Here is a 22,195-nt window from a genome sequence, read left to right as displayed (position 1 = left end):
TGAATGTTTACGTCATTTACATAGTTTACATATGTTTATGTAGTTTACTCACTAAGTAAAGGCATTTTTTTCTCCATTTTGCTGCCTTAGGAGGAAGCCAAGCAGCTCCGACAAAAGGCAGACACTTTAGCAGGCTTGGTGGAAATATACATGGCAGAATATAAGCAACTGCAAAGCAACATGGGAACCAAAGAAGAAGAGATCAAAGGGCTCTTGCAAAAAGGAGAAGATGGCAGCCTGGTAAAGTGCATCCATATTTATGACCTGGGAAGTGTTGGTAGGTAGTGCTGGTGGGATCTGTAACATCCTGACCTATTCAGAAGGGCCCTTAGGCCAGGTGTTCACGTATTTCTAATCTGGACCGAGTCACATGATACGAAGTCCCAATGAATGCCATGAGAACTTCCCACATGTGCTGAGAGTTCCATGCCTCCTGGGGGCAGGAGGGCAGTGTTCTGATTGAGGAGGTGGCATGCATGAAGAAGGGCCTTCAAGCTTTCCCCTGGACTGTTTTTGTGAACCAAAATGGCTGCAAGGAGCTTGTATTTCCTCCACTGGGAAGCTTACTTGCAGCCATCTTTACACAAAAGCTTTTTCATCAGAACAAATACCAGTTCCCTGGAGCCAGTGCCGTACCGGGGCTACACTGTGCCCAGGGGCATGACTACCTCCCCGCCCCCCGCTGCCTTCTCCCTGCGTGCCCCCCCCCCCGTTTACAGGAGCCAGCAGGGAGACCTGGGCTCGGTGGGGGTGGGGCTTGGACTGGCGCCACAGTGGCAGGCCAGTTCTTGGTCTGTATGCCACTGAGCCCCTTCTCCAGCGGCCTCCCACTGTGGTTTTGCCCTCCGCAGGCCCTGGGAACGGCAGGAGCTGGCCTGCAGGGAGGCTGGGAGAGGGGGTGCTGAGGCTCGGCAGCCTGCGGCTTGGGCACACATACTGTGATGAAATGGCATGTGCCCGGAGACATGTCCCCATTAGCGGTACACCACTTCCCGGAGCTGTTTCTTTTCACAAAAACAGCATGAGTGGAATGCTGAAACCCCTTGCCCATGTGAACTTCGGCCACAATCAGAATACACCAGGGAGTACACATTCAGAATACACCAATGTCCCCATGCACCAGGTAGACGTGGGACTCCAAGATCATATGGCAACCACAAGGACATTGTATCATGTGCATCGTGGAAACCGCTCTGGTTGTTTTATTTATGTCACCCAGGCTTGGATAATTAGATGGTGCTGTGTCCTCTGAGTTTTTGTTATGAGCCCCTCAATGCAGATCTCCCTTCCCTGTGGCTGAGCGTGAGTTCTGTGAGATGGGCCTGTGTTTTCGTGCTCTGTGCTATGTGTGTTCTTTTGTTCTCCTGCCAATGCAGACATCAATCCAACTGTTGTCTCGTGCCAACCTTGCCAAAAGTACAGCCCAGAAGGCACTGAGTGCCGGCAATGCCTCTTTAGAGGAAGTTGATGGCATCCTGAAAAACCTGAGAGGTGAGTTGGTTTAAAAATATGTGCACCGGAGGTCTGTTGTAACTGTGCTCCAGGCCTTGTAAGTTCCACTGAGGGGCAAGGCTTGAAACAGTAGATAGCATTCCCATCTAGCACTCAACAAAAAGATCCAAATTTCTGTCAAAAAAATGCTGCAACTTGAATGATGTAAATCAGGAAAAGATTTGCAAATAGGCTTCTGTCCAAATGGACTCAAATATGCAAGCCATATTCTGATCTTTGAGGTTTGGCAGGGGTTGGAGTTTTGGACAGAATTGATGTAGGTTCACATACAGGTGCTTGTGTGTGTATGAAATCTTTTATTAATGCACACACATGCATTATTGTGATATGTTTTATCATTATAATCAGAAGTTGTTGACTGAGAAACATTTTGAGTAATGCACTGTTTGACTGGCTGCTAATATGTTTTTTCAGAGGTTTAGAGACAGATTTGATTTTTGATTGTTGTCACTGAGTTGATTTTTAACGTTAAACATTTCGATAGCATGTTTTAAATTGATGATATTGTTCTGGGTTTTTTAAAAAGCAGGGGTAGTGGTAAGAAGGGTTGTCAGCACAAGGCTTCTCTGGAGATGTAAAGTCACTCCTGATGATGCACTGACATCACTTCTGGGGCACAGGAAGTGATGTCAGGGTGTTGGTAAGCATCCCATTTTCCCATTCAGTTTTCTCCCACCACCCCGCAGGAAGCACCCTAAGCCTCCCTGAGGGTCTGCTGGGCTTTATATCAGGATGCATTTAATTCATCAGTCAGCTGCAGGTTGATGGCAAAGAGCAGCAGTGGCTGAACATGGGCGGACTGGCCATTTAACTTACAGGGAAAGTTCCTGGTAGGCCACTCCTGTGGGGAACCAAAGGCAGACAGAAGCAGGCAGAGCTAAGCACCAGGAGCTCTGCCCATACTGCAAGTGCCCCTCACTCAGACCTGGCCAGTGGCTCTAGTGATGGGTATTGCCAATGGGTATGCTGACATCCATCATTGGTGCTGCTGGCTAGGTCTGAGCTGACCGGCTCCTGTAGCACTAGTTTGTAGTGCAGTAGGGACCATTCAGCCAGAGCTGCTTCTGGGCCATTTTAGCTCCTCAGTCCACCCTCAGTTCTGACCTGCACTTTCCTTGTTCTATTTGGTCATGAAATCCAATTATTCAATAAAGCTCTAGCCTGTTTTCATCCAGTTCAGTGCGTTTGGCTCGAGCTTTCTTTCTGCCTCCTGTTGCTGGCACAGAAAGGGGCGTTCAGTGGGGTCCTCACTCAGATGGCGCTTCCCCCATTTTTTTGGCTTGCAGAGTTTAATCTGCAGGTAGGTGACAAGCAGAGGGAAGCAGAAGAGGCCATGAGGAAGCTTCCTGTCATAAGCAGCATGGTCACCAGCGCCAATGGGAAGACCAGACGTGCAGAAGAGGCCCTAGGCACGGCTGTTACGGAAGGAGAGGAGGCCCGAAGAATGGCGGAGGAAGCAAAGGAGATTGCTAGGGGCATTGATCAGGTAAGGGAAAATGGAAGAGGGGGTATGATTGGAATCCTGGCCTTGTGAGACAAGGGTCTTGGCTGGCCAGCTGCGTAGGTTTGGTTTTCCATAAACTAGAGACTGAGGTTGTCTCATAATCTCTTAGAACAGTGTAGATTACGATATTGGGACATTGTTTTTCTAAACCTGGGCTCAAACTCGTCAAAGGATCAAGCATTCCACTGATTCTTTACAGGCTTACATAGGTATTCTGTAGCATCTAGGACTGGTCAGAGGAGGGAATGGGGGGGGGCTTTGTTGAGGCTGTAATGGAAGTATGATAACTGATTTATAGAAATAGGATTAGCTAACCTAGGAATCTAATGGGACTCATCAAGTAGGTGTCCTCATCAATATCTTTTACTTACTGTTACTTTTGGTATCCTTAACTGGATTTTTGTGAATTGTTGAAGTCTGAACAGTTGCTCTTGGTCAATGGTTTCCCCCATTAAGGCACCAAACCTGTTTCTTAAAATTCTCATAATGTGTGGCTTAGTGGTGGAATCTAATCTGGAGAACTGGGTTCGATTCCCCATTCCTCCACCTGAAGTCTGCTGGGTGACATTGCTCTCAGAACTCTTTCAGCCACACCTAATTCACAAGGTACCTGTTATGGAGGAGAAGGGAAGGTGATTGTAAACTGCTTTGAGAGTCCTTAAAAGTAGAGAAAAGTGGGCTTTAAAACCCAGCTGTTCTTTTTTCTAGATCTTCAGGGCCGTGGACCTTCTTGATTGATGCATATTTTCTCCTGTTATTCTGTTGCCTTTGCTTCCTCAGGAAATAGGAAGGCTGGCCTTGGAAGCCAACAGAACAGCAGATGGAGTCTTAGCTCTGGAGAAGGGGATCATGTCTTTGAAGGGAGAAGCACGGAAAGTAGAAAATGAATTGGAAAGAAAGGAGCTGGAGATTGATCTAGATGCCTCCATGGCTCAGGAAGTGAGTTTTGCAGCTCTTCTGCCTTTTTATCCAAGTGACTATGTGGAAAGAAGCCCCTAATATATTTGTCATTGTTGTCCCTTCCCAAGGCTGTTCAGACATCCCAGAGAGCTAAAGCAGATGCCGCAAGTGCTGGGGGTGCTGTCCAGGGGGTGCTGAGTGCCTTGGAAGATGTTCTGCGTCTCATGAGTAAGAAGCAAAGATTAACTGAAAATCACTTCTTTCCTAAGCTGTTTACATTCTGAGCCTTTCTTGGGTTCACTTGCTCAGTTAAAACAACTTCATTATATTTTGTGGCCCTTTCCACACAACAAATATAAAGTGGGTTGCAAGCGGGATAGATGAACCCATCACAGCCCCGGGCCGTTCACATGGATGGGTGTCCCATGGTCAGCGAGTGTGTTAGTCGGGGCGCGCGCCTTTGCATGGAGGTCCTTTTTCCCCCACTCACCTCCCTCTGCTGCGTAGTGCCGAAGCGTGTCAGGCATGGACCTCCACAGCCATGCTGCTATCCTTGGGCCTCTCCATCGCTACGCAGCAGAGACAGGGACTGAAAAAAAGGGAAGTGCGACCAAGTCAAACTCTTCCCAGGGCAGCCATTCGCTCGTCTGTGGCTGCAATCCACGATAAAACAAAAGAATTGCAGATAGTACAATTCTTGAAAAATCCAGGGGGGAAGGGGTGGAACGTGGAGTGCACTTGCATTAGGAGCGGGATCTGTGTGAAGTTCCCTCCTAACCTGGATTTTATACTGTGGTTAGCCCACATTTATTGGCCCGTGTGGAAGGGGCCTCAGTGATGAACTGCAGGTCTTTCAAGATTACTTACTTGTTCATTGAAATCCTTATGAGGACCAATGAAACTAATGTATGAAAGAAGAGGTGAGATTGTGCCTGCGTTGCAGCCAGATATTTGGTTTGACTTTTTCATCTGAAGTAGATCTGTCTGCTCTTTACTGCCCAATTTTGAGTGCCCATTGTCTTTTAGACTTGAAATCCCAAGGTCACGTGGACATGATGTGAAACAAATATACCGAATGGCAGACTGAGAAGGCATAATTTTACTCCCCCTCCACTTTGACAATTCTGCATGGCCTGCAGGCTTTTATGAATAGGGAGATGTGGTCTAATAGAGCATTTGGGCTCATACATGGAGAACCTGTTTACATATGGGAGTAGTGTGGGTACCTATGGAAGATGTGACTTCAAATAGTTCCACTTACAGGCTGTCCTCCCCACCCCCTTATCATTTCATACAGACCAACCTAAGGCTGTGGATGAGCAAGGTGTGACCATGCTTGAAGAGAACCTTGCTAAAGCCAGAAGAAGAAACAACCAGTTAAAAGAACTGATGCTGCAACTGGAGGAAACAGCCAGCCGGCAGAAACTCCGGATCCAAACACTAAAGAGGAGCATCACTGAGATTCTTGCAGATATCAAGAACCTGGAGGAGATCCGTGATAATCTCCCCACAAAGTGCTACAACATACAACCCATTGAGAGACCTTGAAGACTTTGAGGGCAAAGGGGGCAGAGTGATTTGCACTCTGTTTGTCAAGTCTTGGACAAAGTGTTAAGGTTATGCCAATGATTTGGATTTGTAGAAGAGATCCAGGCCTTCAAAAGACTAGCTGTATGTGACCCTGCTGAGTGGATCCTTTTCAAGTTCAGTTCAGCAGACTTGGATAACAGTGTTGCCTCACTATGGACAGCAGTGTATCTATGTCACCAGCATAGGAAAAGCTAATTATTCCAGATGTCCCATTCTTGGAGTGCAAGAGAGAAGACCCGGCTGCCTTGATGAAGAGGTTGACTGTGAGAAACTCGTTATGCAAGAGAATATGTTACTCAAGAATATGCCAGTAGAACGTGCCCTGCTTAGGGTGTGGATGTATCCAAAATTTGTAACCAACAGGTGAAACTGAACATCCCACCCCCAAGCATTCTTTCGAATTATTCCAGCCTTATTTAATATAACAACATGGAAGCCATGCTCTTCTAAACGTCTTGTGCTCAGTTGTCTGTGATCATTCATTTTCATATCTCCCTCAGTCATTTTTCCATCAGAAATAACATTACCCATATAGCAAAAGGATAAGATAAATTTGAGACAACAAGAAGCAGGTTTACTCAGAGGCATACTGAGGGGAAATGGCGCCCGGAAACAAATTGTCTTGGGCGCGCCCCCCCTGCTTGGGGGCAGGGCTCCGCCCCCCTACCGCAGCCCCCCTTTGCTCCCAGAGCCCAGTCCCTTCTGCCCCCCCCTCCAGGGAGGCAGAAGAGACAGATGACTATCAAGGGTGGGGCTTAGGGGCATGGTCACACCCCACATCACCCTGGGGGTGTGGCCACACCTCCACAAGCCCCGCTCCCATCCTCTTCAGGCGGTCCCCTCCTTGCTCCTGCTCCCAGGGAGCCAGCAGCCAGCAGTCCTTTCTGCCCTCCCCTCCAGGGAGGCAGAAAAGACTGCCATCTACTGGCCTCTGGCACTTGCTTTTATAGCACTGAGGCCAGGGGCGAGGGTTGGGGATGGCGTGGCCACACCCCCATGCCACCCTGGGGGCATGGCCCCACCCCCTAAGTCCTGCCCTTGGCTTCAGTGCTATAAAAGCACTCCTGGAGGGGAGGGCAGCAGGGGTTGCTGGCTGCCGGCTCCCTGGGAACCAGGAGAAAGGGGGGCAGTGGGGGGGCACTCTCGACCCTGCCCATGTTGATGATGACATGGGTGGAGTCAAGGGCACCGGAAAGTAACAAGGCAGCAGGACTTCCTGCTGCCTTGCCGTCTTCTTCCTGGTCACATGGGGGGCCAATTTTGTGCCCCCCCCACGTGACCAGGTTAGTGGTGCCCGGGGGCAGAGTGTTCCCCTCCTCCCCATGTAGATACACCACTGGGTTTACTACAGTTCCATTGCCACTGAGAGCTGTTATTCTCAAATTCATGCCAAACTATAGTTGTCGGGGTTGCTTGGAAAGAATCCCTAACTAAATATGGGTTTCTGGGTATGGAAACATACACTGTTCATTCCACAATTTCCCAAATATGATTTGGGTAGGATCTTCCAGAAAATATCTTACCCCCGTGGTGCCTTTTCAAGTGCTGAAATACAGCTGTTTTGGTACTTGAAAAGATGGGGGGGGGATAAGATCACTTGGACCTGCTGCACTGTGGACTTAATCAGGATTAGGTCCTCATGGTATTTTTAAGTGGCCAAGGCCAGCTGTAAAATGGCATCACCGTCCATGGGTCAGATCCATGGATGCCATAATACCTAGATTGGACCTTAGCTGTCATTGCCACCAGGATCAGTATCAGTGAATTGAATGGTGATATGTAGCTGCTGGAAACTAATTCAGAACTTCTTGTCCAGCCATCTAATGGAGCAGTTGACTTGGCTACATCAAATGGATCTAGAAACATTGTTCATCATTGTGTCTTCAGTGCAATTTCACATGTGACTGTGCAGGCATAGGCCAAAGTATACCTGCACAGAAGGCACTTAATGAACAACAGTTATAGGTAAGTGCAACTTTGTTTTTTTGTTTGCAGTTGCATACAAAACTAGAATACAAAGCATAATATTTATGACTTACATTGAGTTAGTGGAAAGATGGTAATAGGAGGTGCCTGAATAGTTACACTATTAGTCCTTCTTGACTGGGGTCCCCAACCTTTTAAAGCCTGTGAGCACCTTTGGAATTCTGACATAGCATGGTGGCGCGGTCACAAAATGGCTTCTGCTGAAAGTGGAGCCAGCCACAAAATGGCTGCTACAGCTTACATTGAATCTCACAGTAAAGATCCTTATGCCGTAATAGCAGCAGCAGCAGCAGCAAAGCAACCTTTAAAAAATATATGCACAGACAATTAAATCTCCAGTGGCCTATCAGAAGACTTGCTGGGGGAAAGCTCCAGCTATCCCCCCCACCCCCCCAGCTTTCTAAAAACACTTGTCAGCAGTTGCCAAGGCACTCATAGGTACCATGTTGGTGATCCCTGTTCTATCTAGATCAATCGACTAGCAGTTTTTTCCCAAGATTTTGGGCAGAGGTCTTTCCCAATCCTGATACTTGACCTACTTGAAGTGGCAATGCTGAGGACTGGACCTGTGACATTATATGGAAAGCATGCACTCTATAATCTGCTATAGCAGCATCAAAAGTATTAGAATTAATATGGCAGCCACAAGGTACACTGAAGGAAACTATGACATTGGTAGCAAAATATTGTCCAGCTGAGCTTCCATATCTTGTTTCCGCTCCACCCTTGCTATGGAAGGACAAGAAAACTTACAGGAAGAGCTTTTCTAGTGTGAGAAGTAACAACAGTGAAGGCCAACACAAATATTATTAGCATAATTTCTCTTTATTAACATTATTTTTTAAATGCTATGCCAATTATTTTAAACATTTTTGCTTTTTATTTTTTTGACCATGACCACTTTAGCCACAATTATCTGTTCTCCATAAATATCCCAATAGTGTAAACCCGGCATCTTCAAATCTGTTTTTTTTTCTCCTTTATCATTATCATCACCATCATTTTTTAAAATAAAGCAAATACTATGGTTTAAAACTGCAAGTTCAGTGACAGAAAATAAACGCCTTCCTCCCTCTGCAGCTGAAAACCAGTTCCTTGCTGTGTGGATTGGTGTTTGATGCTTTCTCCAACCCTTTCCTCACCAAACCCACCAGCCCCCTCCCTCCTTTATGCTACCCCTGTCCCCTCCCCATCCCTCCCCCCAATCTTAAGCATAACTGAGCACATGAAGGCAAAAAAGAAGACTAGTTAAGACATTATATACATCATCTGTACCACAATGCTATGTTCCTAAGGCATGCGCTGTCCTAAACTGGATGGAATTGGAAAATGGCCTGCTCACTGATCTTGTGGCTTTTGTCCAAGTGCATGGAGGAGAATCCATTCCCTTTCTTTCCTTTGCGTAGTGGTTAAGAGCAGGTGCATTCTTATCTGGAGGAACCGGGTTTGATGCCCCGCTGTGCCGCCTGAGCTGTGGAGGCTTATCTGGGGAATTCAGATTAGCCTGTGCACTCCCACACATGCCAGCTGGGTGACCTTGAGCTAGTCACCGTTCTTCTGAGCTCTCTCAGCCCCACCCAGCTCACAGGGTGTTTGTTGTGAGGGGGGAAGGGCAAGGAGATTGTAAGCCCTTTTGAGTCTCCTACAGGAGAGAAAGGGGGGATATAAATCCAAACTCTTCTTCTTCTTCCTTCTCCTTGGTTCCCAATGCAAGATGTCCTTCGAGACTTTCTTTGGCAAGGCCATGATGACGGTCCCAGCACACACTTGCACGTGTAATGTCCATGCTACCTTTTCTCATCACCGTTAAACACTGTTGCTGGCTTTGGTCTCTGCACCTTGGCATTCAAGTGTAAGGGAGATTCCAGCAAGAAGCTGAAGCTGTTTTGTAATAAACAGAGGCTTGTGGGTTCTGTGTGACTGAAAGAAAGCACTTTGGAACAGGAGTTGTTATGGGTGACAGGACAGCAAAAGGGCTATTTATCTAGAAGGCATGGGGAAATATCTAAAGCCTTCCATGAGTTGAAAAATTTCATCAGAGCGGCTGTGACCTTTTGGTACATCTGGCTCTGACAGCAGTAGGTCTTTAGGAGTACTGAGAGTGTTGAATGTGCCTTACCAAGCCAGATGTTGGCACAAGCATCAAGGAGCTGTCCCCGTGTCTTGATTATCCCACTGTCTCTGTTCTCCATATGCTTGTTCTGACCGCTATTGCTTGCACTAGGCTCTGCCACAGGGCAACAAAAACACTCAACTCAAAAAGAGGGGTTCCAAACAGTACATTTCCTATCCACAAGCACAGAAGACAGTTTTGGCTATCTGAAGTTGCAATTTGCCACCAACTACGCTTCCCACAACCTCCTAGTGCTCTAACTAGTTCCAACACACCAAAAACTGACCAAGCTGCCCCACTTGGAGATCTAGAAACTGTATTCATGTAGCTGCTGGAATCCCCCAGTCCCAATTTCTTGTAGGAATTACTGTGTGGGAAATGTTCTCTTGCTCTGGCAAGGTTTAAGGAACAACTCTATCCAGAAATGTGTGTGTATATAGGGAAATCAACACACATGCACACACACACACCCCTGTATGTGGCGCTAAGTACAGTTCCTCACAAAAAGATGGATAGATGGATGGTAATAGCAGGTAATTGCAAATTCCTCCAGCCCAGCCAGAACTAGCAAAACTAGCAAGGGTACAGTGAACACAACAATGGTGGAACTCCAAAATGAGTTACTGGACAAAATGAGAGGCTTTAAGTCAAGGAAAGTGTTGGGGTACCCAATCCTGGGCCAAATCAACAGGGATGCTTTAAGTCACTGAGATGGTTGCATCACCCTGAGAGGCAATGCTCAAAAACTATTCTTCCCTCCCCACGAAGAAAAAGTGCTCCCTTTTTTAAAGGTTCTAAAGCACGACAGAAACCCCATTTAAAATCCACCCTCCCCTTAAAACAAGTATCTATTTACAACCAGAACAATCAAATGTATAAGAAACAAGGCTACTTCCTGCCCTTCTCACATCCTTTCTCCAATGGAAACCCTCTCTCTCCTTAATTTTATTTTAATATTTTTTTTTGCTTCAGATGACATTGTTTTAGAATCTGGGCTGCTTCACTGAAAGAAAAACAATCAAGGCTAAATTCTTTTCATAGCTGACCGAAAAAGTCTGGGCACTATACCAAGTGGGTTAGACTCTCCTTCTGCCAACTGCATTCTATTTTAAACAGAGCAAATCACAATAATAAAAAGCTGGAAAAAAGGGATTAGCACTGAAAAAAAAATGACCCACTGAGATTTGTTTAGTTGATGGGTTATGGGATAGGGAAAAAGAACAACCTTCCTGGCTCCCAAGGCATGCTGGGAAGGTGGACAGTGTTACTTCCCCTAACGCATGCTGGGAAGGTACACATCAAAGCCGTCCCCTTGAGGCACATGGCACCTGCTTTTGTTTTCCCTCCCAAGGACAGGGAAAAGGGGTTCACTGACTGGGTTTTCATTTGTTTGGCTGTTATATGCTACACTTCCCTGCATGGGGTGAGGTGGGGTAGGAAACAGGATGTCAGAGTCAGAGCGAAAAAGGCAGATGCACACGCATTAGGCAGTGAGAAAGAAAAAGAGAAAGAAATGTGATGAGCAACTGCAGGAAAGTTGAGTGATGGGTCTGCCTCAGTGTAGTGCCAAGTTTGGTCGGGGCTAACCAGAGGCATTCAGGTACAGCTGGCTCTTGAGGATGTAGTCAATGACGGGCTGTGACAGATAATCCACAACATGTCCATCGCCGTGCTGAAGAGCCAGTCTGCAAGAAACAGAAGAGGGTGGGGGGAAGGAATGACACATACACACTCATGAAGCCGCCTTGTGCTGAGCCAGCCCATTGGTCTATCAAGGCCGACTACTGTCTACTGTGACTGGTCACTGTCTCTTCAGGGTCTCAGGAAGAGTTCTCTCCCATCATGGGCTACCTGACCCTTTTAGCTGGAGCTGCCAGGGATATAACCCGGGATGTTCTGCATGTAAAGTAGATGCTCTGCCTTGAGCTACAGCCCCACAGTAGAACTGGGCCTGGGTATGTAGGGGGCACTGTGCTCCTGACAGATGACAACAATAAACCCAGCCACATGGTTTCTGCTGAAAGAAATAGGAAAAAGGTTGTTTTTACTAACAGGATCCCTCCTTAATTCACGCACCTGCTTTTGGTTGAACTGACGACAGACATGGGGTGATTCACGTCATCCTTCACAACCAGGATATTATTCTGTGGAGAAACCAATGACAGGATATTGAAATAAGACCCTTCCCATGCTGGAAGACAGACAGGAAAGGCCATGGTCTAAAATGCCACCTCTGTCAGAGGTCAGACTGGCAAACAACAATGAGGAGCTATTTAGTGGTAGCACCCTTGTGAGAGAACCCTCCTCCCCATGAAGTTTACTTTATCTATTCTATTTTTCAGTTTTAACAAAATGGGGGAGATCAGCAGACATTTTGAAGGGAACATCTGAATCTTTTGCGAGACAACTGAGACTTTGCTGCCAACAATTTCATGTGTGTTTAAAAAAAATCAATGTTGGAATATATTTTATTCTTATTCATTTTAATCAAGTGTTGTTTTTTAAAATCTTTTAGGCTTCCTGGTTGTTGGCCAAATCACCTGGTGGGATCAGTTAATTTATACAGATTGGATTGACTGGGTTTTCTCAGAGATGAATGTGAATTTACTATATATAAGCCAAGTATTAGGAGAAATTTTTTAATCTGTCCCTAAATTTTGGGTTTGGTTTAGTTTGTAGTTACAAAATAAATCTTCTACTGACAGCACAGGACTGGCACTAGGCTTACATTACAAAGTAGAACTAATAGCTTAGAGAGAAAACAGGTATCTAAATTGGTTTATTTCTCAATTTACTTGAGGCAGGTTATGTTCACACTCATTAGTAACATTAGTAGTTCGGGGATTTGGCATAGCTGGTAGTAGCAAAGGGCACATAGCATCATGGCTGTTTTTAATGGCATTTTCAGTTTAATTGTATTATTTCAGTTGTGAGCTGACTGAAGCAGATCTCTAGATAGGTGGCGTATACATTCTTCAAACAAATGTGTCCCTACCCAAGAGATTTTAAAATATGGTCAAAGTAACAAAAGGAGGAGAAAGAATTGTTCCCTGTCCCAGACCTCTCTCTTAACAAGTCATTCCTAACTGTAAATACCATCTGACATATATGGGTTCAGAGAATGAAATCAGACATTTAATGAAGTCTTAATGAGCCATGCTTATAAGCTAGGGCCAATTGTTGTTAATGTGGAAGGAAGGGATTTGTGGGGCAAACAAAGGTTTTGCCTGATGGAAATGTTTGCATTTGCATTATGAACCAACTTATGAGGGAAGAACTACTTTTCACACTCTCACTGTATCTTTGCATCCTTAGCATTCTTAACAACATTCTCACCTTCTGACTGATAAAAAGACTTTGGCCCATTCTGCACAGCACAAAGAAAACATTTTCAGGAAGAAAAAAAGTGTTTGGGATGAAGTTCTGCACATTCCCCCCCCGCCCGCCCCACCAAACCATTTGGAAAATGTTTTATTTGTGCTCAAAATGGGTTATTCTGAAAACACTAAACTAATGACATTTTTCTTGAAGCCATTTTTAAAATGTTTCCTGCTTGCTGTGTGGAGAGCAGGAAACATTTTATTTTCCCACCGCATGTAAAACTCTCACTTTTGTGTTCTCAGTTGCTCACACCCATTTTCTGCTGCTTCAGTTTGATTCTCCATGCCACCTGCCATTTTCTGATTCTTTCCCACAGACATTTCCTCCACTGGCATCATGGCTGGGCACTATTTCAGTGATCAAAGTATCCGAACAAATTTAGTTATGCCTGCTGATTATGGCAACAAGTTGTTTTCCCCCTTTAAAAATGTTTGGTGTGGTATCTTCGAAGCTTCGAAAATTCAATTTGAGAATCCATGCTAATTTTCATATCAAATTATCGAATCATCAATCTTCAAAGTTTCGTAGCTTCAAAGATACTTCACCGAAAAAATTTTAAATGGAGAAAACAAGATATTGCCCTACTTGGCAGGCACAACTGAGTTTGTTTGTGTTTGTTAGTCACTGAAATGGCACCCAGCCATGATGCCAGTGGAGGAAATGTTTGTGGGGGAGGGGGGGAATCAGAAAATGGCCATGAATCAAACTGAATTGGCAGAAAATGGCAGGCAAAAGAATCAATTTCCCCTAAAACACTTAATTTTTCTGCACTGTGTGGACAAAAAAGTCAAAACAGTTTTTTAAAAAAACATTTCCCAAATGATTAAATAATCTGTGCAGAAAGGGCCACTGTCAGACAAGAGTAGGAATGGAGATCAAAGGGAGTTTTGATCTCTTGAAAGCTCATATCCTGAAAATCTTCTTGGTCTATTCTGGACTCTAATCTAATTGTTGCAATGCAGTCAAACACTGAACTATCCTGATGGATGGAAGCTCTCTTAATGTTTATGCAGCACTGCTATTTTCCTTTGACAATTTAAAAGTAGGCACTGATAACGTTAGCAAATTGTCTTTGCTACATGATACAACCATGGTTCCTGTTATCTTCCTAAAGAGTCATCTGACCCAAAAGGTTTCTTGGGTGAGGAAGTGCCATCAAAACAGATGGGCCAGAGTGGATGGATGCCAAAAAAGCAAGCTGTGTTCCTGGCAAAACATGTCACTCCTCTTTATCATTGAGAGCACTGGAAAAAGAGAATACTGCAAGAGGTGGGGTGGGGTGGAGATCCAGTAAAGGCACTTACTTTGTACTTGCGGAGTACTGAGGAGTGGTTCATGATGCGATCTGTGTCGGCACCATCTCGTGGCACGACAACAATGCCAAAATCCCCAACAATCACCTCCATCTGTTGCAAAGCAAAAGAAATGCTCTTTAGAACTACAAAAAAATACTTTGCAAGAAAATGAGCCTGAATCAGCTGCTGAGTCATTAGTTTGCAGTAAAGATATGCTTCAAACATTTGGTTATATCAGGACTCTTCCTAATAGGGATTCTCTTGCTCATCTTTCCACGAAGTGTTGGAGTGACAGACAAGTCTTGGAATGACAGCAATACAGATATATAGGGTTTATCTACATTATGCATTGACTACCGTAAAAACTCGTGTATAAGCCGACTCGTGTATAAGCCGAGGCACCTAATTTTACTACCAAAACCTGGGGAAACATATTGACTCCCGTATAAGCCGAAGGTGGGAAGCCGGGAGGCAGAGGGAGCTCCTTATTTGGGCAATGACTCCCCCTGATGTCATTGCCCAAATAAGGAGCTCCCTCCACCTCCCAAGCTGGGTTTGAGGAAGCCCAGGCAACCAGGAGGTGGAGGGAGCTCCTTGTTTGGGCAATGACATCAGGAGGAGTCACTGCCCAAATAAGGAACTCCCTCCACCTCCCAGCTGGGTTTGAGGAAGCCCAGGCAACCAGGAAGGGGAGGGAGCTCCTATTTTGGGCAATGACATCAGGGGGAGTCACTGCCCAAATAAGGAGCTCCCTCTGCCTCCTGGGGTTTGAGGAAGCCCAGCCAGCCAGGGTTCCCCTTAATCACCCAGGAGGGCAGCAACAAGCGGCTTGTGCAGCCGCAGGAAATTCGTCCCGGCCACGCCCCCAGCCTTGGCAGAGGCCTGAAGAGCCGGCTGGTAAGCAGGACTCATGTATAAACTGAGGGGGCATTTTTCAGCCTTAAAACAGGGCTGAAAAATTCTGCTTATACACGAGTATATACTGTAGTTTATTTATACACTTGTGGTTTAATAGTCATCCCTTTTCCTCAGAACTGATGTCACAAGTCTAATGGGTAGGCATGTGAATTATCAACAAACCATACATTTGGAGTTCTGTGCTGGGAAAGCTATTTTCAAGTCCACGGGTGTCCAATTTTAATTAAAAAGGTAGTGTGTGGGGGAAAAGATCTTCAGCTCCTTAATTACTCAACCTGAAATGGCCCAAGGACCTAGTAATCTGCCTCACTGAAGAAATTTATGTACACCTTTCAGAACACATCCATTGGGCTCCCCAGGGCCATTTCAGATCAGTAAAATGGCATGGTGTGGGGCAGGGAAAACCCATCTATCAATGTGCTGTGGTCCCAATCTGAATTCAGCCTCTGTGAGCCAGGCGACTGAATTCCCAGCATCAAACTCCAGGTGACCATCTGATCCATGACAGTCATGTGTCTCCCTGAGGATTCTATAATGTGTGATTCAGTCCTCAGATAGTGAATCCTAGGAACTATCCCTTGCAGCATGGAGCAATGGTGTTGCTATAATTTTCAGGGGGAGGTCATGACATTTAACACTGGCACAGAACACAGATAACTCATAGTGTAGATAGAAGGGAATACATCACAGCTATGTAGTCTAGCTTCCTGTCTCTGAAACCCAGTTCTAAGTTATAGTCTTAGAGAAGGTATGTGATCGAATTAAGAATTTCCAGAGATCAGAGCAAGATATAAATGTGCCACAAGGACTGGGGGAAGGTCATGCACCCCACCCTATTCTATGCCCAATTTTTGCTTGAACTACCGTGTTTCCCCGAATATAAGACAGTGTCTTATATTAATTTTTGCTCCCAAAGATGCGCTATGTCTTATTTCCAGGGGATGTCTTATTTTTCTGTGTTCTGGTCGTCGGGCATGCTTCCAAACAAAAACTTTGCTATGTCTTACTTTCAGGGGATGCCTTATATTTCGCACTTCAGCAAAACCTCTACTACGTCTTATTTTCAGGGGATGTCTTATATTCGGGGAAACAGGGTAGCAAAATGTTTAAGATGAGGACTGCCAGGGAGGGGGGGGGGTGCTGGAAGGAGGGAAGGATCCCGGGGTGTAGAATGCAGAATACTATGACAGCAGTATGCTAGTCCGTGACCATAATAAAGATTGACTTGATGGTGAGAGCAGACATATGTTGCATGTGAGCACACACATGCACCACTGTGTACAGAGACCAGGTCATACCAGGACAGTCTCTGGTTTCCCTGTACTCTGCTGTCCCACTCTGAAACTCTGTCTGCCTAACTCAGACTCTTCATCTTCACAACCCATCTTGTGTTCTGTTTCTTGGTGGGGTGCTAAGCAGAGGTGGGATCCAGCAGGTTCTCACAGGTTCCCGAGAGTAGGTTACTAATTATTTGTGTGTGCCGAGAGGGGGTTACTAATTGGTGATTTTGCCACGTGATTTTTGCCTTAGTTACGCCCCTCCTCTCAGCAGTAGCGCGCAGAACTTGAAGCAGTCTAGCAGGAGGTGCACCGACGTGCGTGGCAGCCTGCGCCTGCGTGCATTCGTTTCCCGCCCAAGGACCGGCGCAGCAGCTGCGTCCTTGCCACAGCCCCGCCCAGGAATGCCCTGCCCTCGGAATGCCTGGCCATGCCCCCATTGTGCCCCGCCCAGACCCATTGGCGCTACGCCACAGTGGGAACTTGTTACTAAATTTTTTGGATCCCACCACTGGTGCTAAGGGTATTACTCCCCTCATGAACTGAAGAAGACATACAGAGGTGTGTATGCATGGGGGAAAGCCAATTATCCACAAGCTTGCCAACTTGATGGGACGGGGGTGGGAAGGGGGTAGAGTCCTGCGTTTAATAGGAATTAGATGACTGGAAATGGGTGGCTGAAGCTCTTCCTGGCATGAAATTAAATATCACTTGATCATTGCTTGCACTTTGAACTGACATTAAATGGAACAGCTGGAAGGACCAGTTTAAAAGCTGACAGCCCTAATGATTTGGCAATATTCAACAGTACAAAGGAAGGCAAATTCCATATCAGTGGCTTTAAAGTTACTGCATGCTGGGATATTTGGCTTCTTGTAGAGACAGGAAATAGTGGGAGGCAGATAATAGCCACTATGGTGGGATTGGTCAAAAAAGCCCATACTGAAGTAGTTTTTATTCCACAAAAGAGTTTCGAGGACAGGAAGGGTGGCCGGAGGAAGGAAAGGCTTTGATTGGCAACCCAGCATTGGAGTTACCCTGCTCTGCAATTTAAACACAAAGAACACAATGGCCTAAACCCACTGTTCACAGAATTTCCTGTAGGAAACTGCACGTTTTCTTCTTAATCCAGGGGGATTAGGGGGTATGGGGAAATCCTTTTCCTTATCGTGTTAGCAATCTTATCCCTGAATTTTAAGCTTGTTTCCTGGCTTGGCTGGAAACTCTTCTGAGGGAAACCATTCTGGCCATGCCCCGCTTGTGGTTTATCTGTGCTCTCTTTGTCCTGTAATCCTAGGAATGCCTGTCCTTACTGATAGGAGCTCTGCTCCACTTCCTCTGACACCTGTTCATTCCAGTGACTTCCAGAAAGTATGACTGTGTCTCAACAGTCCAGGCTACATGGTGCATGTACATATTATACACATATTATACACACAGACACAACTGAAACAAAGATCACCACCGTATCCGTATGCAAAGGTGGAGGTTAGCATGCAGAATGCAAGAGTGCGATGCCGGGGGCCCAGATGGAAAGAGTAAGTATCATAGTTAAAGACTCCCCATGTTTGCAGAAAAATAGAAAACAGCTGAAGTTTCCTCCACTACCAAAACGATCACAAATGAAAACAGCATTACAGCCGCTTGAAATCTGCATGCATATTTTTGCCACCCTCTGGGGCAGGGGGTGGAGATTTTCTGGAATTACAATTGATCTCCAGACAAAAGAGAAAATGGCAGCTTCAGGAAGAGAACTCTATAGCATCATACGTCTGCTATGTTCCCTTCCCAAACTCCACCCTCCCTAGGCACAGCCTAGACACAGCCTTCAAATCTCCAAGAATTCCTCATGCCACAGCAGTGAGTCTCATGAAACTCAACAGAAATTCATTTCCCTGAAGAATACAATTGCTTTGGAGGATGGACCCTATTGCATAATAATCGACTGAGCTTCCTCGCCTCCCCAAACCGGCCTTGCCCAGGCTTCACTCCCAAACCCCCCAGGAATTTCCCACCTGGAGTTGGCAACCATAAATTGCCCATGTTCAAGCCTGGTCTCCTGTGGTGGAAAAGTGAAGATGATGAGGGAGAAGGATTGGGCTCAGACAGCATTTCTTCTCAGCATTTTCTAATGCTGTGGGTGGTTCTTGTTGGCAAAGCAGTGGTGATGCCAATTTCTCTAACTGAAACAATCCTGAAAGGGATGTGGAATAAGGCTAACAAGCTGGGAATCTGCTAGGACTTGTGAGGGCATTCCATTCCCCTGCCACCTTCCCTCTCGAACTGTCTGTCCTGCTGGATCATGTTGCTTTTTAGTCTGGGGGGGTGGGCCTACCCCATGCCTACCCAGCATGAGTTAGTCAAGTTCCACAGGAAGGAAGCCCTCAATGAAGTTGGAAGAGGCACTCAACACTGTCACACTCCTCTTTCAGTCTGGCAAATGCTCATCATCTCTCCCTCTGTGGGTGAACACAGTTCATGAAGAGGGGAAATGGTTTGACAGATGTGTGCTCTGTTTTCAGCTTTGCAGATATCCTTCCCTCCTCCTCAGAGAGGATAACATAACCCTAGAGACTGTTCCATGATCACAGGACTCTCTGAATCATCCTGCAGTTTGGACATGATTACCAGGTGCAGGGTGGTGCACACAGCACACAATTTCCAGCCTGGCCGGCTGGCACTCTCTGATTCCTCCTCCATTTCAGGACTGATCCTACTTGCACTACTTCTAACACACCATGGAGAATATTTTTACATCTGCCTCTCACATCTGTATTTTACAACATCTGCCTAGATACAGGTGCCACTCATACTGTGGGAGGCAGTACTATAATGCTTACTTTTGGATTCTCATTTACTGCAGTTCCTTCTTATAAACCACATAACTGAGCAGCTATCTAGATATTAAAAATTTAGCCCTGAAACAAGTAATATTAGTTTGGAGAGAAGACGTCTGAGGGGGGGGATATGATTGAAGTCTATAAAATTATGCATGGGATAGAAAGTGTTAAGAGATAAATTTTTCTCTCTTTCTCACAATACCAAAACCAGGGGGCCTACATTGAAAATGCTGGGGGGAAGAAGTAGGACTAATAAAAGGAAACATTTCTTCACGAAACGTATGATTGGTGTTTGAGATATGCTGCCACAGGAGGTGGTGATGGCCACTAACCTGGATGGCTTTAAAAAGGGCTTGGACAGATTTAAGCAGCAGAAGTCGATCTATGGCTACTAATCTTGATCCTTCTTGATCTGCAAATGTCTCAGCAGACCAGGTGCTCAGGAGCAGCAGCAGCAGAAGGCCATTGCTTTCACATCCTGCATGTGAGCTCCCAAAGGCATCTGGTGGGCCTCTGTGAGTAGCAGAATGCTGGACTAGATGGACTCTGGTCTGATCCAGCAGGCTCTTTCTTATGTTCTTATGTTCTTAATATGAGCCTTAGTTGTACCTCCCCACTCAACTCCAAATAATCCTTGCTAATTAATCTCAAATTTGGCAAGTATGACAGTACTCTGCAATAGATAAATTCATCAAGCAAATGATTATGTAAACTTATACGTAGTTCATCCATTCTTTTAATTTTATTTTTGATTGCAGCCTCCAAGTTTCTCTTTTCGGCGCAAATCTGATTACAGTTCCCTTTTCATTCCATTTACAGAATGAATCCAGGCTTTGTGACTTCATGGCTCTTGCATCTCAAGGTTTTTGTTGCTATTGTTAAACAAACGGCATGATGAGGTTTTTAAAACACACACAGTTATTCCATGCAGTGCCATGGAAACAGTTCTGTCCATATTAGGTATTGCAAGGTTCTTTCCACCCATACACTAAATTTAGTGCTAAATTATATGACTGTTTTTTCCTAAGGGACAAGAAGTGGAAGCTTTCAAAAAGTCCCTAGAATGGATCCTTGGATCCAGCAGCACTAAGCAGAATGCCTCTTTAAGATGATTCTGCCACTCTGCCTCACATAGGAGTGGCGAAAGAATTACAGAACTAAGAAGAGATCTTGTAAATAGAACACAACATAGATCTGTCTGGGTAGCAAACGTCTTGGGACCAAAGTCTCTCTTTCTTGTTGTGGTCATGTCCAGTTGCAGGGCCTTTCCCCCTCCCCCTTCCCCCCAGGGTGGGTCGGTCACAACCAGATGCTGGGCTCCCTCCCTCCCCCTCCCTCCCCTTCAGGGTGGGTGGGCTACAACCAGATGATGGGCCCACTCTCCTCCCTCCCCTTCCCCCCCCAGGGTGGGTGGGCCATGACCAGAAAATGACATGGACAGAGATCTAAATGGCAATGATTTGGCAAGTGAAAAGCAAAGTCACCATCTGACATGGTCTGCACAGGGTGCAAAGGTCTAGCAGGCTCCCATACTTACTGGAGGGAATTTTGGCAGGGGCAGCTTATCTTCCTTGTAGGGAGGACTGCCACTGAGGAATGCCCCTCTGCTAGTATTGCAGGCATCTTTGAGGAACCCAGTGCTTCTACATGCCTGAATGGGCCTGTGTACTGGGGATGCATGGATGCCAAGGTTAAAAAAAGAGTTACTCAACATGTATTTAGAAGGGATCTGTAACTCAGCAGCCAGAGCACATGTTTTGTAAGCATAGTGTCCCAGGTTCAGATTCTGGAATCTACAGCTAGGATTCCAAATAGGAAGGCAGGAGCAGATTTTGGACTGAGACCCTTAAAGACCACTGGCAATCAAAGTAGGCAATACTGGAATAGAAAAACCGATAGTCTGGCTCATAAAAAAGCAGTTTCATATACATTGCTGACATGGATAGAATTGGGGAATAATTACAATTTCTGTTCTTAAAATTCACTATATTTTTGTGGATTGGATTCTTGAGCAGGCCCTTAGAACCTTGCTATGGCTTGGACCCATCAAAGAGTTTCTGTGGATAGACTGTCTTTTACCCACAAAAGGCAACTTCCTTGCCCCACCTTCCCATTGCAACCCAAAATGCCTCTTGGGCTCCCCCCAAAACAGCATTTCAGGAGTCATTTGAGGCTGCAGTGGGGGGTGGAGGGGGGGGGTTGGAATGACAAGAAAGTTACACTCTGGAGGTAGAAAATATTCCAGATCTGAAAATGTTCCAGTGGATCCAAGCCTATGAATCATCCCATCCTTTCCCCTAATTAAATCTGAACTGCTATACTTTGCTTGTTTGACAAGCTGTGACTGCTGAAACCTGCTCCTCCATCCAATTATGGAAGGCATATACTCCTTTGCATCTGGACAGATGCATTGGCCAGAAAGAAGAAGGAAGTAGCAGGCAATCAGTAGTGATATTTGGAGATGTGGGTTGAGTGGAAATGTGATGCTGAATGCTGCTGGGATGTATGAAATCAGAATGGAGGGAGAATGATTAAATCCCAGGGCAAAGACAGGGAAAGGTAGCGCCAGATTGCAGCATTCATCCATCTCTGCAGCCATCTTTACTTACATCTGCTTCAATCCATAGGCCTGGGATGCAGAAAGATTCCAGCAAGTCACTGCCACAGAGCAGCAAGATTCGGAGCTCTGCAAAAAAGGATGCAAACATTCAGATCTGTGGACGACAATTGCTGACTTGAGTCCAGTCCTGCACTAAGCTCTCTTCCCTTCACCTGAAGTAAGACAACCAAAGAGGGGAGAAAAAACGAATCTCTGGCGGATTCCGCATGGGCCAAAAACAGCAGTGTGAAAATGGTGTAAAATGGTTTAAAACGGTTTT

The 22,195-nt window shown here is 45.7% G+C and overlaps 2 protein-coding genes across 2 annotated transcripts in view; one reads left to right on the top strand and one right to left on the bottom strand.

Annotated features, from left to right (window-relative positions):
- The window catches only part of LAMC2 (laminin subunit gamma 2), a 73,635-nt gene extending 67,671 nt beyond the window's left edge, over positions 1-5,964 (top strand). The window contains exons 18-23 of the mRNA XM_048482486.1: positions 91-240; positions 1,377-1,491; positions 2,799-2,998; positions 3,797-3,955; positions 4,045-4,144; positions 5,214-5,964. Of these exons, the coding sequence (XP_048338443.1) occupies positions 91-240; positions 1,377-1,491; positions 2,799-2,998; positions 3,797-3,955; positions 4,045-4,144; positions 5,214-5,464 (975 nt within the window). The 3' untranslated portion in view covers positions 5,465-5,964. The remainder of the gene's footprint in view (positions 1-90; positions 241-1,376; positions 1,492-2,798; positions 2,999-3,796; positions 3,956-4,044; positions 4,145-5,213) is intronic.
- A 3,213-nt stretch (positions 5,965-9,177) lies between these two features.
- The window catches only part of NMNAT2 (nicotinamide nucleotide adenylyltransferase 2), an 86,959-nt gene continuing 73,941 nt past the window's right edge, over positions 9,178-22,195 (bottom strand). The window contains exons 8-11 of the mRNA XM_048482523.1: positions 21,926-22,002; positions 14,291-14,392; positions 11,682-11,749; positions 9,178-11,290 (exon numbers count right to left, since the gene is read on the bottom strand). Coding sequence (XP_048338480.1) covers positions 11,188-11,290; positions 11,682-11,749; positions 14,291-14,392; positions 21,926-22,002 — 350 coding nt within the window. The 3' untranslated portion in view covers positions 9,178-11,187. The remainder of the gene's footprint in view (positions 11,291-11,681; positions 11,750-14,290; positions 14,393-21,925; positions 22,003-22,195) is intronic.

Source organism: Sphaerodactylus townsendi, unplaced genomic scaffold, assembly GCF_021028975.2.
Source record: "Sphaerodactylus townsendi isolate TG3544 unplaced genomic scaffold, MPM_Stown_v2.3 scaffold_18, whole genome shotgun sequence".
Lineage (NCBI taxonomy): Eukaryota > Metazoa > Chordata > Lepidosauria > Squamata > Sphaerodactylidae > Sphaerodactylus > Sphaerodactylus townsendi.
The sequence above is the reverse complement of the archived record's forward strand: the minus strand, read 5'-3'. Positions and strand labels throughout refer to the sequence as shown.